Raw genomic sequence first — 14,615 nt, 5'->3', positions numbered from 1 at the left:
TTTTTTAACTTTAATGTTCAAAATATAAATCATGAGAAAGTTTAGTGATAAAAAAGTAATGCAATTTACCCTCTCTCTTTTTCTTGATATTAAATGGGATTGGGCCCAAAGCCAGTGAATGAATAAGGTAAGCAATTAGGTATGCCAATAATAAAATAATTTTTTATCGCCTTATAATTTCCACATATTTTGATTTATTTAATTTTTTTTAAAGATATTAGCTAACCTTTTAGGTATATTTAGGATACTCATCTATTTATCTCCTCTCTTCATACTTTTCCCTTTATTTTCCCTGTTTAATCTTTCTAAAATTTATTTTATGAATATGTTTTACAAAATTGAGTTTTTATTTTTTATTTAATAAATCTTTTTCTTTTTTTAATAAAACTATGGATGCTTTAGTTTGTTCTTCTAACACACTTTAATCTTATTTTTATAAAATTGAAATTATTGTTACCTTCTCTTTAATTGATGATTATTTGATTATCCTACTAATTTATTATACATACTAATTGAAGTTGTAGTTAGATTTACTTTCAGAGTGATTCTTTAATCTTGATAGGATAGGCACTTACATTCACCGCATATATATTGTATTTGAATTATAATAACGTAAATCATCCATCTATTACCTATTTTATTATTATATCAACGTTAATGATATTTTTAAATCTTCCAATTTCATCATCAATTCCATCCAAATATCTAATTAGCGTAGACCATAATTTAATCTAAATTTTATTTTTCATACATACAATAATATAACTTGGCCCAACTATTTTATTAGCAAGGGATGCGAATAGTATATACATATATTTTGGGATAAAGTTGGAATGTTCAAAAAGTTTGGGGGATCAATTTAGAATGGAGATTATAGTTTGGGGATGAAATTGAAATGTTTAAAAGTTTAAGGAATAATTTAGAATGATGGTCATAGTTTAGGGACTAATTTAAAATGAGAGTCATACCTTGAGAATATGTTATGTAATTAACTCTTTTTAATAAAATAAACTTCCATTGAAACCTACCAAATATTTTGTTTTCCCATTTTTTAATGGCACAAAGACTTGGGAGTATTATAAATAGAAAAAGGTTGCGTAAACTATGAAAACTAGAGCATTATGAGGTTGAGCACAGCATATTTCCCTGTCAAAACGATTACGTTTTGTCCGATTGAAATTTGCCTCAATGTTGCTGGCAGTGACTGGGCAATATTATTCCCTGCTCTTGGATGATTTTGCTTTGACCCGTACGCACGTGTTTCCTAAGAAATAATCATCTTATGAGACAATACATGGTCTGGTTTTGTATTGCTTATCGTCGATCTTTACTTAACAATATTTCGTGAAATACGAAATATCCATCTCTATTATCTTCTGATTTGGATAGAAAGTCGAAATCAATAAAAACATAATCATTGGACGATGATTTTGTATTACAGGAGATTGGTCAAAAGAAAAAAAAAAGAGTAGGATTGTTAAAGGTGTCGACCCTTTTTGACTATATTGAAGAATATCTATAATGATTTTTAGTGCGCGTGTTATTCTTAATATCATCATGATTATTTTAAGTCGACAGTTAGATAAATATTAGATTTCGTTCTCTCGCATCATGTGTATCTGTCAGAGATCTTGTTTGCACATTGTTATTTGACGAGTAATCTGTATCAAAATTATGTAAATTATTCTTGAGAGATATAACACTTATATTTGCTAAAGATTAGCAAATGAATGATGTAGAAAACCGTATTCTTTTAAGGTTTCTAACTACACCCTTTATTCTTTTACTGCTGCCACTGGAAATGACAAAGGTATATGTCCTGTATTGCTGATAAGATGGAGAACAGGAAAAGTATTCATTCCCACTTCAACAATACTTGCTTCTCATTCCCTCCAAATATGCCAAATGGCTTGCACAAACTTTTATTGCTTAAATCTTTTATCATGTCAATCAACTTTAAATATAATTCCAATTAGTTATTCAAGTATTAATTTGATTAGTAGTAGTATTATTATTATACTATAAAAAATTAGAAATTTTAAATTGTAATTTTAATTTTTTTAATATAAATCATGATATGTAGGAATGGATAATTTTATGATTGTTTATTCAAAAAATGTTTTGTTTGTCACCATATATAGGGATACACAATTTTATTATTATTTTATTAAAAAAAAGTTGTTACTACAAATTCTTTTAAGTTTATTTATAGGTAACATAATTAAAATGTAATAATTTTGTCTTTGCACATCGAATAAAAAACGCTGTGTTCATACATGTACATTTAGTAAATTATAATGGTGTTGTTATTCTTACATGATCGGCCTCTATCGTTTACTTTTTTTTCAAGTGATTAAATATAAAAAAATTTAAATTTATATTAATCGAATGATTGTAGATAAAATTAATATATATGTTCTTATTGTCGATTGACTCATACTCGTACCATTATACTAATATATGTGTTGAACCATGTTTTATAATATTTTGATATAACAAATTAAGGCAAAATGTTTTTTAAAAATAATTCAAAGTCTATTAAAACTAGAATTTGAACATAAAACAATTATCTTGGTAAGTAGTACTGATAATGTTCTTATAGTATCGATATTGTTGATGTGGTACCGATACCAAATGTAAGAGAAGTATCGATACTCTCTTGGTAGTATTGATACTACTAGTTTTTTTCCAAATTGTTCAAATTCCAGAATGCAAAATTAGTATTGATACTACTTTACACAGTAGTATCGATATCATGAACACTAGTACCGATACTAGTAGAGCCCAACAGCCTTTAACAACTAGTTTATTTAAAAATTACAAAGATAATACCACTACTCATTAAAGGAGCACCGATACTCCTTGTTTTGGGCAGTTATATTTTTGCAGAAAATTCAACCCCGACGGCTCCAAAAACACCCCCATCGGCTAGAAACGACCACAAGCTCATTCCAACGTATAAAATAAATTGATGACACTTGAAGAAGGTTACAACACCTATCCAAGCAATAGAGATCAAGAGAAAAACTCTTTCACTCTTTAGTTTCTCTTTTCTCTTGTATAAGTGTTTGAGCTGATTACAAATCTTTTATTTGTTTTATTGTGAGCATAATTATTGTAAACATCTATCTTGTAAGGTTTTTCTTGTTTACATTTTTTATCATTTTATAAAAAGAGTAGTGGTTCTATCTTAGCCTTTGAAAAGATAGGGGTTTGTAAAGGTTACTCTTGACCCTAGAAAAAGAAAGGACAAAATAGTGGGTTTGTTAGAGAATCCTTAGTGTGGAGTTAAGGTAATGGATGTAGACTTGGTTTAGAAGTCGAACCACTATAAATCCTTATGTAAATTGTCTATATCTTTTTATTCTATAACCAAAATTTTCAAAAGGCCAATTCACCCCTTCTTGGTACTTTTTCGGTTAATCAATTGAGCTTCAACAATCCTAATAATTGGTATCAGAACTTGACTCATTAGAAAGTTTAACAACCTTGAGACGATCCTTGAAGAAGTTATACCAATTTCCGATGCAATTGAGAATATGACTTCAACCTCCGACTCCTACTACATTGAAGACTCCCAACAAGTTAACAAGCCACCTTATTTCAATGCTACAAATTATGCCTATTGGAAGAATAAAATGATGATATTCATTCAAGCCAACGATCTAGGAGCTTGGAACTATATTATGAAGGGATACTCTAGTCCAACCAATGAGATTGATGATTAGAGTGATGGAAAGAAGAAGAAGTTCCAACTCAATGTAAAGTCAATGCACATTCTATTTTATGCATTAGGCCTAGATGAATATGGAAGAATATCCTCTTCTTTAAATGCAATGAGATATGAGACAAACTCCAAGTCACTCATGAAGAAACCGAAGAAGTGATGGAGACCAAAATGGCTCTTCTCAACAATAGCTATGAGAATTTCAAGATGAAATCGAATGTAGATATTAAAGTTATGACGGATAGATTTTCCGTTATTGTCAACAATCTCAAGGGATTTGGAAAAGTCATCCCTAATGAGAAACTTGTGAGGAATATGATTTACTCTTTTCCAAAGTCTTGACAATCAAAGAAGATGACGATTATCAAAGCTAAGAACCTAAAGTCTCTCACTTTTGATGAGCTTATTAGTTGTCTTCTCACTCATAAGTTGATGGTAAAGGAGAAAGAACAAAAAGAAGAAGAAGATGAAGAAAATAAAAACAACAAGAAGAATGAGGTAGATATTGCCTTCAATTCCAACAATGAGAGTAATCAAGACTCAAGTGAAGAGATGAATGTAGATTAAAAACATAGATGGCCAAGCTCTTCAAAAGATTTAAGAGATTCATGAATTCTAAGGAAGTGAAACATGAATCAAGCAAAATGAAGGGTCCCCTGTGTGCTTCGAATATCAAAGAACGAGGCATGCTAAGTATGAAAGTTCCCTCCTAAAGAAGAAGGGATCAAGTAAGAAGATGACATTTATGGTGGCTTGGAGTGTTGAAGATGACTCCAATAATCCAACCTATGCCTCATGGCCATCGAAGAAGATTCAATGGTAACTTCTAACTCTAGTGAATTAAATTTTTATTCTTTTAATGAGTTACAAGTTGCCTATGATGAATTGTATTTGGAATTTGAGACCATGAATTCTAAATATAAGAAATTGATTTCAAACTTTAAAGTTGAAAATGATTTTCTTTTGAAATCAAAATTAGATTTTGAAAAACAAAATGAAATCTTGAAAAATGATTTTGAGCTTTCAAAAATCAAAATTGAAGATTTGGAAAAAGAAAATCTTGATTTGAAAGTTAAGCTTAGTGTTTAACAAAAGAAAAAGAAATCATTTCTAAAAACAATTCAACTATGTTAAAAATGACAAAATACTCATATTGCCATTTTCATGGTCATGATGTACACACTTGTCTTATAAAGAAAATAAAATATTTTAAAATTAGACAAGTATGAGTTCCCTTGGAAACTAGAGACATTGGCACTAACTCTCTAGGACCTAAAGCAATTTGGGTACCAAAATCCAAATGAATATCTCTTGTAGGTGTGTTGGAGTAATGGTGATAAAGGTAAATGATTTTAAATGCTCTAGTCACACAAAAGAATGATGAGTAACCTCTAACCTTAAAGCCTTTTGATTTTGTATATTTGTTGCCTTTTTTTATGCATGAGTATTGAGCATAAATGATAAATTGTTATTTGGTATCTCATGTATGTTTAAAATATGTTATGATAAACATTTTTTTTTGGAAAATGATTTTATAAAATTCTAATTCATCATAATGTTTGTTTTTGGTTAAGTTGTGTTTGAAATTTCTTTTAATTTTCTTGACCTTAAATTTTTTAATGTTTATGCATATGTTCTTTATTGCCTGCGATATCCCTCTAACAATTGATATCTATGTTAAATGCATAACATTTTAGAATGTTTTATGATTATTATGAGTTATAATGTCTTATTTGTTGATATTGCATAAATTATGTTTGACTTGGATTTATTGAATTTCATGTGTTACTAATGTGTTTTCTTTCTCATCTTTTTGAAATTCAACATTCTTTTAAGTACTAAAATTTTGTGTCAAAAGTTTTCTTGGAATGCTTTTATTGAGGGGGAATTTTGATTTTTCAAATGATTTTATACTAAAATTCTTACTTTTTCTCCATTGTTGTTTTGAACCATTAAATTTGAATTATTTTTTATATAACAAAAAGGGGGAGAAGTATAGGTTTGAAAATTTTAATTTCTCAATTAAAAAGGGGTTTTAATATTTTCCAAATATTTTTTTCATTAAATATTTTATTAAAGGGAGATTTGCCAAAAACAATTTTCAAATATTTTGTTATATCAAAAAGGGAGAAATTGTTGAACCATGTTTTATAATATTTTGATATAACAAATTAAGGCAAAAATGTTTTTGGACTTGATTGAATTTGTTCAAAGTTTCCAAAAATAATTCAAAGTCCATTAAAATTAGAATTTGAACACAAAATAATTTTCTGGGTAAGTAGTACCGATATTGTTCTTACAATATTGATACTACATGAACAATATCGATACTGTTCATGTGGTACCGATACCAAATGTAAGAGAAGTATCGATACTCTCTTAGTAGTATTGATACTACTAGTTGTTTTCCATATTGTTCAAATTATAGAATGCAAAATTAGTACTGATACTACTTTACACAGTAGTATCGGTACCATGAACCCTAATACTGATACTGGTCAAGCCCAACGGTCTTTAACAACTAGTTTATTTAAAAATTACAAAGGTAGTACCACTACTCATTAAAAGAACACCGATACTCCCTGTTTTAGGTAGTTTTATTTTTGTAGAAAATTCATCCCCAACAGCTCCAAAACACCCCCAACGGCTAAAAACGACCACAAACTCATTTCAACATATAAAAATAAGTTGAGGACACTTGAAGAATGTTACAACACGTATCCAAGTAATAGAGATAAAGAAAAAAGCTCTTTCACTCTTTAGTTTCTCTTTTCTCTTGTACATAAGTGTTTGAGCTCATTACAAATATTTTATTTGTTTTCTTGTGAGTATACTTATTGTAAACATCTAACTTGTTAGATTTTTCTTGTTTACATCTTTTATCCTTGTGTAAAAAGAGTAGTGGTTATATCTTAGCCTTTGAAAAGATAGGGGTTTGTAAAGGTTACTCTTGAGCCTAGAAAAAAAAAGAACAAATTAGTGAATTTGTTAAAAAATCTTTAATGTGGAGTTAAGGTAGTGGACGTAGACTTGGTTTAGAAGTCGAATCACTATAAATTCTTATGCAAATTGTCTATCTCTTTTTACTCCATACCCAAAATTTTCAAAAGGCTAATTCACTCACTCTTGACACCTTTTCAGTTGATCAATTGAGCTTTAACAATCTTAAGAATATGCTTATGATATATAGTACACATATTTTTTAATGTTTCATCTCAGTACCAATTTTCTTCAAATTATCTCAATTCTCTAAATCATTTTTCAAACAAAAACATTTCCATATATTTTTTATTTTAACCATTTCCCCTAATTTTTCCTATTTATCTCACGTGGGCTATAAACGAGTCGAGTTGAGTTTATGAATTATTGAACTCAACTTGCAAGCTTTCGAGTTTGAAATTATCAAGTTCAACTCGAACTTAAAATCAAAAATTGAAATTTAACTCAAGCTTGAAAAAACTTAAACTCAAAACATTCACAGACTTAGCTCGATTAGAACTTTAACTCAAACTCGGTTCAAACTCAAGTTCAAGCAATAACCTGAACCTTTAAGTACATGAAAATCTTATTCTACATTTTTTAAAAAAAACATGTAAATATTAAATTATTAAGAACATAATTTTATAAATTAAAATTTTAATATATTATTTTTCGAATTGCTTGCGAATTTTTCAAGTCGAGAATTAAGTAACTCGTTTTGACTCACTAAAAATTTAAATCAAATTTGAGCTCAAATCAAGTATTGACTGAATTTTGATAGAGAAAAACTTGAATAGCTTACTATATGTATGTCTCTTTCATAAGCCTAATCCCATGATAAATATTTTTTTTTTTAATTAATAACTTATGTCTGATCTATTAAACGATTAATTCAGATTAGATATTACATAGACGATGACGACCCTCTCAATCCAGTTTGATCTATTCACATACACCAAAATTCAAAGCTCTAATATTTCTTAAAAGATCTAATATCTTATCTCACTATATAAATGGTTGGTGGTCATCATAAATACTCTTTAATTGTAATTGAAAACAGATAGTAATGACTAAAGATTCAAATAAGGAAGCCAGCCGTCCCAATTGGCAAATTGCGTAATCCGACTCATCACTTTTCCCGATATACCTTTTTTTCTCTTTTCTTGTTCATTTTTGTTTTTTATACGCTCTTTACCCTCCTTTTTATATAACACTATCTGCTTTCAAATTCCTGGATAAATTAATACTACTGTTCACTTCTTCTGAGAGAGAAAGAGATTGAAAATGGTGGCCGATCGAAAGGGTAAATCCGATATCTCCTTCGCTGGAACCTTCGTCAGCAGCGCTTTCGCTGCTTGCTTCGCTGAGGTAGCTTATATATATATAAAATATATATTTGCTTTGATCTCAAGTTTTGTAATTCTCAGTCTCTGAAGTATTTTTGTACCTTGTTCTTCGGTTTTGGCTACTGAAACGTGTATAAAAAAAGTTAATATCTTGATTGATTACGTGATTGTAAATTTGTAAGAGAGAATTTTTTTTCCTATTCGGTTCTGAGATTTGACGGATCAGCTGAATATTATTGTTTGCGGAACAAAATTTGATTAATAAAGTTGTTGATTTAGAGATATTTCATTTTAAGTTTCATATTCTTTCAACATCTCCAACAATTTGGTTAGTTTTACAACTACTTCGACCGATGGATTTGAAAAATTTTTGTATGCGAAATGAATAATGTTTGACTTCCTGATTATTGAACTGCAAAAAGGGCGTGATGTTTTTTTTTTCAATCTGGTCACTGCCGAATCAATTACGCCGCACGAGGTTGAGAAAGATTCTTATGATTCAAATTGTTGGAAGAAATATATTTGCTTTGTTATTAAGTTCAAATAATATTATAGTGCACTTGAATTTAATGCAGATATGCACAATTCCTTTGGACACTGCCAAAGTTAGGCTTCAGCTTCAGAAGAAAGCTGTTGGTGGAGATGCGGCAGTCTTGCCGAAATACAGGGGTTTGTTAGGTACAGTTGGTACTATCGCGAAGGAAGAGGGTTTAGCTGCACTTTGGAAAGGTGTTATTCCTGGATTGCATCGTCAATGTCTTTTTGGTGGCTTGAGGATCGGAATGTATGAGCCAGTGAGTGTTGCACCTTCTTCTCAAACAAATGTTATTTTTTTTTGGTTGTTTTCTTGTTTAACATGATCACAGTTCACAGTTCACAAATAAATTTGACCTTGTGTCAGGTTAAGAATTTTTATGTTGGGAAAGATCATGTTGGAGATGTTCCTTTGACCAAGAAAATACTTGCTGCCCTTACAACTGGTAAGGAAAATGGAACATTTGGCTGGGATTACTTGTTATGCCTGGACATTTTACCAAGATTGGTGCTGTACTTGAGCTTTCTTTGAACAGGTGCTCTAGGAATAACAGTGGCAAATCCAACAGATCTTGTGAAAGTTCGACTCCAAGCTGAAGGGAGACTACCACCTGGAGTTCCTAGGCGTTATTCTGGGGCACTTAATGCTTACTACACTATTGCTAGAACGGTTAGATGTCTGTCTAGATAAAAGAGATACCTAAGTTACGAGTTGTTACCAACTTCTGACTCTTCTGTTTGCATCCTTATCTTCAAACTCTAGGAAGGAGTTGCAGCTCTTTGGACTGGACTTACACCCAATATAGCACGAAATGCTATTATAAATGCTGCTGAACTTGCAAGCTACGATCAAGTGAAGCAGGTATAGTAATTAAAGCTCATAGTTACTTGAGCTTCATGTTTTAAAGTGCTCCGTTTTTTTTCCTTTTCTAATGTCTTTCAGTGCAGACGATTTTGAAACTCCCTGGATTCACCGATAATGTTGTCACACACCTCCTTGCTGGTCTTGGGGCTGGATTTTTTGCTGTCTGTATTGGTTCTCCAGTTGATGTGGTAAGTCATCAAAGTTCATATGTTGCCTCTTTTTTACTCATTTTTAATAGTATATCTCTGTTATCTGCTGGTTATGATGAACTTAGTATTATATTGTATGAAGATGAGTTCATGTAGCACGTATATGATTACAGAGACCTCTTCACTTTTTCTGTGCAAACTAAGTATCTTTAGCTTTACATGCTCTGGCTATATTATAAGGAGTTTTTAATATGCTATGCTCTATATGGAAATGTAATTATAGAAAAACCTATTCGAATACCGAAGTAATATTGCAATATCTGTCTAGGTGATAGCATGTTTGAATTAAGGTCTGTTTTCCATTTCACCTAGTCAGCCAGAGGAATCTACATTTGATTCATAAGATGGTTGAATCTGCTGTTATCCTATCTTTTCTAATGGCTGTTAGTCATGTCCCTGCAGGTTAAGTCAAGAATGATGGGAGATTCAGCCTACAAGAGCACGCTCGATTGTTTCATCAAAACATTGAAAAATGATGTATGCCTGCTTTCTTTCATCTTGTTTCTCCTTTTCTAGGAATCATTGATGTAATCATGCATTGAAATTTGATTATTTGGGCAATGGTTTCATTTCTCTTAACCATTAATGCCTCCCACACTTTAAGCGCTTCACCTTCTGTTGTATGAGTTATGGCCCATTTTGTTAAGGAGGGTACTAGCTGCAGCCAGCTGGTAAAAATCTTAATGTGAACAAGCATTTAACTTAGAGCAACATTATCATTTTCAGGGACCTTTGGCCTTTTATAAGGGTTTCATCCCGAATTTCGGACGGCTAGGATCTTGGAATGTGATCATGTTTCTTACCTTAGAACAGGTAAAGTTGCAAACTTTTCTCCCCCAACCCCTTGTGTTTGGTATTCGCTTTCGCGATCAGCAGAAACAGGGGTTTTCAATTTCTCAACATCATACCTAGATTGTTCACAAATGCAGCTTTATTTGTTTATTGCTAACTCGCTTAGTTGCTTATCTAAAAACTACCACATTCTGCATTCCTAATCAACAGGCAAAGAAATTTGTGAGAGAGCTAGAATCATCTCGAGGAGCTTAAGAGAAACAATCCAATCCCGCAAATGCAAGAAGTGGGGAGTGCCATTGAAATTGAAGTTTTACAGAGAATAATACAGATTTATCCAATTCCCCCCTCATAATATTTATGTCATGAGACGAGCTATGATATGCTTGTAAACCCTGGGGGGATCTTTTTGAAATTTCACTAAACTTTGAAGCTTTCAAATGATGTTTTTTTATTCTCAAAACTGTTGTCATTTCATTGATACCTGATCCATGGCAAGCAATAACATGGAAGATTGAATTTATTTTGCTCAAGTACCTTTTTTTCTGTCTATATTTTAATGGGATAAGTCTCAAAATTACAACTTTAGTCTGATATGCAATGTGAGATGTAAACTTTGGTCCAATATGCAATGTGGTACAAACTTTGATTTTGTGAAATTAGAATTTGATTCTATTTTAACAAATTATTATTTAATCACGAGCACTATTATCATCTAATATGGAAATAAAATGGATGTATTTTTTTCAATATGAATAATTGATTATATATTTGAGTAGGAATGACCAGGAGTGTAAAAAAAACCGAATTTGAATAAATAAGATTATGTTTGTGTTTGTTTATTTTTAAATGTGTTTATGTTCAATTCGTGTTCATTTAAATTTTTAATATTGTGTTCATCTTCATTGGTTTATTTTTTAACGTATTCATGTTTGATTCGTTTAGAGTTCATAAACATGTTCATTTATATTTTAGCCAATATACTCGTTTAGTGTTCCCCAACATATTCGTTTAATCTTCGTGAATATATTCATTTATACGATTCAAGTCCCCTCGACAACCAACACTATCACTTTACCATTTTATTTGCAAATAAAAAACAATAATAATAAAATTACGACATTAGTCATTAAGTTCCTTAGTCTTCACCGATATTTACATCCTAATAGCCTTACGAATCAACCTGATATTTTACCGCCCGAGTTAAAATTCGGGTTTGTTTCGAATTACAGATTTAATAACATAAATTCTATATTACCTTGTACAAATGTTGATCAATCACAGAGATAATTTCATTGAGTGGTGGCTTACATTACATCTCTCTGCTCAAGAGCCTATGAACTCACATGCCGGAAACAGTACCAGAGGGAAACATCAGCTTAAGACGAGAAAATGCTTTTCTCCACGTCTCCAATGCTCAAAACAAGACACTTGTGCCTGTTTTTTTCACTCTCAATCAGAAAGGAAAACGAATTCTAGAGAAGAAAGAAAAAACCGAGGAAGAAACGAAAGAAATTAGCTTAGTTTCTGCCTCTCCAAAATCCATTTCTGGAACCGGTTCACAAACTTGGAATCAAATTTTACATACAACTGCTGCATTTTCCTGCTTCCGAGTACGGTATATGAATCGATATAGTCTTCGTATCTCTCATAGAGTGCTGGAACCGTGAGGACCACAACAAGGCCTGCCAGAAGGAAAGTGCATATACTAGCAGTTATATTACAGTTTCAGGACTATGACACCAAGCCCGTAAATGATGATGACTAAGACGATGAAGATGAAGGCGGAATTTGAACTTACTGGTGTAACCCAAAGTAAGGAAATCAGCAAGGCTACCAACAACTGAAATCAGCAACAAGTACGCAGCAGCCTTGAAGAACAACCTTGCATCTTTTCCCAATGCGATATCTCGAGAAGCCGATAGAAAATCGTTTACATGGGCTCGGATGAACGCTCCGACTTCATCTACCATTTCTTGTGATAGATACAATTCCGGAAGTGGTGGAGCAGGCCTATTTTATGACAACAAACAAGTAAAATTTAGTTGCTAATTCCTAATTGCCAAAAGGGAACTTCATATCATTTAAATTATCAACATTTTTAGAAAGGATTTGGTAAAAGAAACTGATAACATCTTATTAATTCCGAGTTTACGAAGCACGGCGGCACCGATTACCTGTTAAGAATTGCAGCAGATTTGGCCCAGAGAAAAAGAATGACAATGAGGAGGAGAAGAACATTAGAGACAAGTGATAGCAGAGTGTAACCAGATTTCTCAAACACCACCCAAGCTGCTAGAGTCACCAACAGGATCCCCATTGTCAAGTTCCCTCGCCTCCACAACATCACATCTGCAACTGTTCAGAGAAAAAAAAATCATCCAATCATGTTAGGAAACTGATTATCAATATAAAATACAAACAAAATATCTAAATATATAAGAATTTAAAATTTTCAGGGGATTGCCGCCTCGGTCCATCACTGCATCCAATTACCTCCAAGGTGTGCATGAGATCTTAAACGGACAGACTAATAGCATTAGATCAACGATTTCCATTGTATATACTTAAAGCAACACTTTTGATCCTTAAGCAAGGGATCAAAGAAGATCCATTTCACAGTAAAAGAAAAAGAAGAAGCTAAACCAATGAAAATTCCATGGGTGATTCAATCAAGTTCAACAGTGGATCAAACTGAATTCTAAAGAAAACCCAGAACTAAAGAGGTGTGAAACTTTACCTAAACCACCGCCAAGGATCTCATGAACAGTTCTCTGTCTGTTAAACAGTCGATTAGATGAATCCATTCACGAGAAAAATAAAAGACCCTTCAATAGAATCAAATATCAGATCGTCTAAAACCCAAAATTTTGATGGCATCAGACTTGAAGAAGATAAAAAGAATATATATATATATATATCAAAGTAATTGGTTTCTTTAACCTTTTTGCAAATGTCCTATGGAAGGATGACCGTTGAAAGGCAACGTTGGTTGCCACAGATTCCAGCCTAAAAGCGTCATCCTACTCATGCCTTTTCCAACTTTTCTTCTCACTTTGTTTTTTCTCTCTCTTCCAATAATTAATTTATTAATTAAACTACGAGAGAAATTCCCCTTTACTAAACTGCTTATTTCATGTGCCTTGTTTCCTAGGGGTTTACAACTTTTTAGGGTTGTCCTAAATGTAACATGGTAAATGAATTACACTGCGTACTGACGACCGGTATATTAACACTATATGATGTGTTTAGTTCACATAATGTAAGATTATCAGTAAGAATGTAAGATTACCAGTGAGAATGTAAGATTACCAGGGAATAGGATTACTGAGAATGTTGTATTTTGTGTTTGGTTGGCTTAGCAGGAATGTAAGATTAATGTGTTTGATTAAAGTAATAAAAGATTATTGGAATGTATATTTAATCAAATTATCATTTATATATTTGTATAATATTACAAGTTAGAAAAATATTTATATATATTATTTAAAAAATTTAAATTCATAATATTTATATAAATTTTTTACAAAATTAAAAATATAAAAAAATTAATGAAAGGGTAAAATTTTATTTTAACCCTTGAACTTCATATAAAATTTTAATTTTAATTTTTTTTTGTAAATCTAAAATAATTTAAGGATAAATTTGTAATTTAACCTTCGTAGAATTTTTATTATTCAATGACAGAAGAATAATATTTTTTAAAAAAAAATTTAAGGGCATTTTAGTCCAAAACGTCGGTAATTCAACAATACCTAAAGAATGGGAGGTAATGACATTCCCGGTAATATACCCAAAAAAATTCACTATTGGTAATCTTACATTACCGGGAATAGGATTCCCAGGCTAACCAAACGGGGGAATGTGGATTCCATGGGAATGGAATCCACATTCCCCTATCCAAACCCCCTAAGGGTGTGTTTTGTTCGCAGAATTTTACATTATCAAGGGAAATATTTTTGTTTAGAATTGTATTTCCACATTTGGTTCACAGAATTTTACATTATTGTGAATACTCTTTTCCTAATAGTAGCATTTTTTTGTTAAAATAGTGAGAATGTCATTACATCCAAATTCTTAGGTAATCTTACATTCCCACCACTTTAGACAAGAATACTCTTGGACTAATGAATTTTTTTTATAATAATCCTTCTAATTTTTTT

At 31.4% G+C, this 14,615-nt stretch overlaps 2 protein-coding genes across 2 annotated transcripts; one reads left to right on the top strand and one right to left on the bottom strand.

Moving 5' to 3' along the window:
• The first annotated feature begins 7,908 nt into the window (after window positions 1–7,908).
• On the top strand, window positions 7,909–10,726 carry LOC120151016 (mitochondrial uncoupling protein 1-like). Its single transcript, XM_039163574.1, has 9 exons — window positions 7,909–8,074; window positions 8,628–8,846; window positions 8,954–9,032; window positions 9,123–9,256; window positions 9,350–9,448; window positions 9,535–9,639; window positions 10,063–10,137; window positions 10,387–10,473; window positions 10,663–10,726. Exons 1-9 carry the CDS (start codon window positions 7,991–7,993, stop codon window positions 10,705–10,707), a joined length of 927 nt encoding a protein of 308 aa, XP_039019505.1. The 5' UTR covers window positions 7,909–7,990; the 3' UTR covers window positions 10,708–10,726.
• A 1,004-nt stretch (window positions 10,727–11,730) lies between these two features.
• Window positions 11,731–13,373, bottom strand: LOC120151017 (reticulon-like protein B12). The gene is made up of 4 exons (XM_039163575.1): window positions 13,193–13,373; window positions 12,630–12,810; window positions 12,254–12,465; window positions 11,731–12,137 (listed from the first exon to the last, which is right to left on the bottom strand). The coding sequence occupies exons 1-4, from the start codon at window positions 13,257–13,259 to the stop codon at window positions 11,968–11,970; spliced, it is 630 nt and encodes a 209-aa protein (XP_039019506.1). The 5' UTR covers window positions 13,260–13,373; the 3' UTR covers window positions 11,731–11,967.
• Between the last annotated feature and the right edge of the window lie 1,242 nt (window positions 13,374–14,615).

This window comes from Hibiscus syriacus, unplaced genomic scaffold (genome assembly GCF_006381635.1).
Source record: "Hibiscus syriacus cultivar Baekdansim isolate YM2019G1 unplaced genomic scaffold, ASM638163v2 tig00111027_pilon, whole genome shotgun sequence".
NCBI lineage: Eukaryota > Viridiplantae > Streptophyta > Magnoliopsida > Malvales > Malvaceae > Hibiscus > Hibiscus syriacus.
The sequence above is the reverse complement of the archived record's forward strand: the minus strand, read 5'-3'. Positions and strand labels throughout refer to the sequence as shown.

Coding starts and splice junctions, on each gene's coding strand:
- LOC120151016 (XM_039163574.1), top strand. CDS start 7,991: ATGGTGGCCGATCGAAAGGGTAAATCCGATATCTCCTTCGCTGGAACC. Junction 9,033..9,122: donor ACTTGCTGCCCTTACAACTG/GTAAGGAAAATG, acceptor TTCTTTGAACAG/GTGCTCTAGGAATAACAGTG. Junction 9,640..10,062: donor TTGGTTCTCCAGTTGATGTG/GTAAGTCATCAA, acceptor ATGTCCCTGCAG/GTTAAGTCAAGAATGATGGG.
- LOC120151017 (XM_039163575.1), bottom strand. CDS start 13,259: ATGGATTCATCTAATCGACTGTTTAACAGACAGAGAACTGTTCATGAG. Junction 12,811..13,192: donor GATCCTTGGCGGTGGTTTAG/GTAAAGTTTCAC, acceptor TTCTCTGAACAG/TTGCAGATGTGATGTTGTGG. Junction 12,138..12,253: donor CCTTACTTTGGGTTACACCA/GTAAGTTCAAAT, acceptor TCCTTCTGGCAG/GCCTTGTTGTGGTCCTCACG.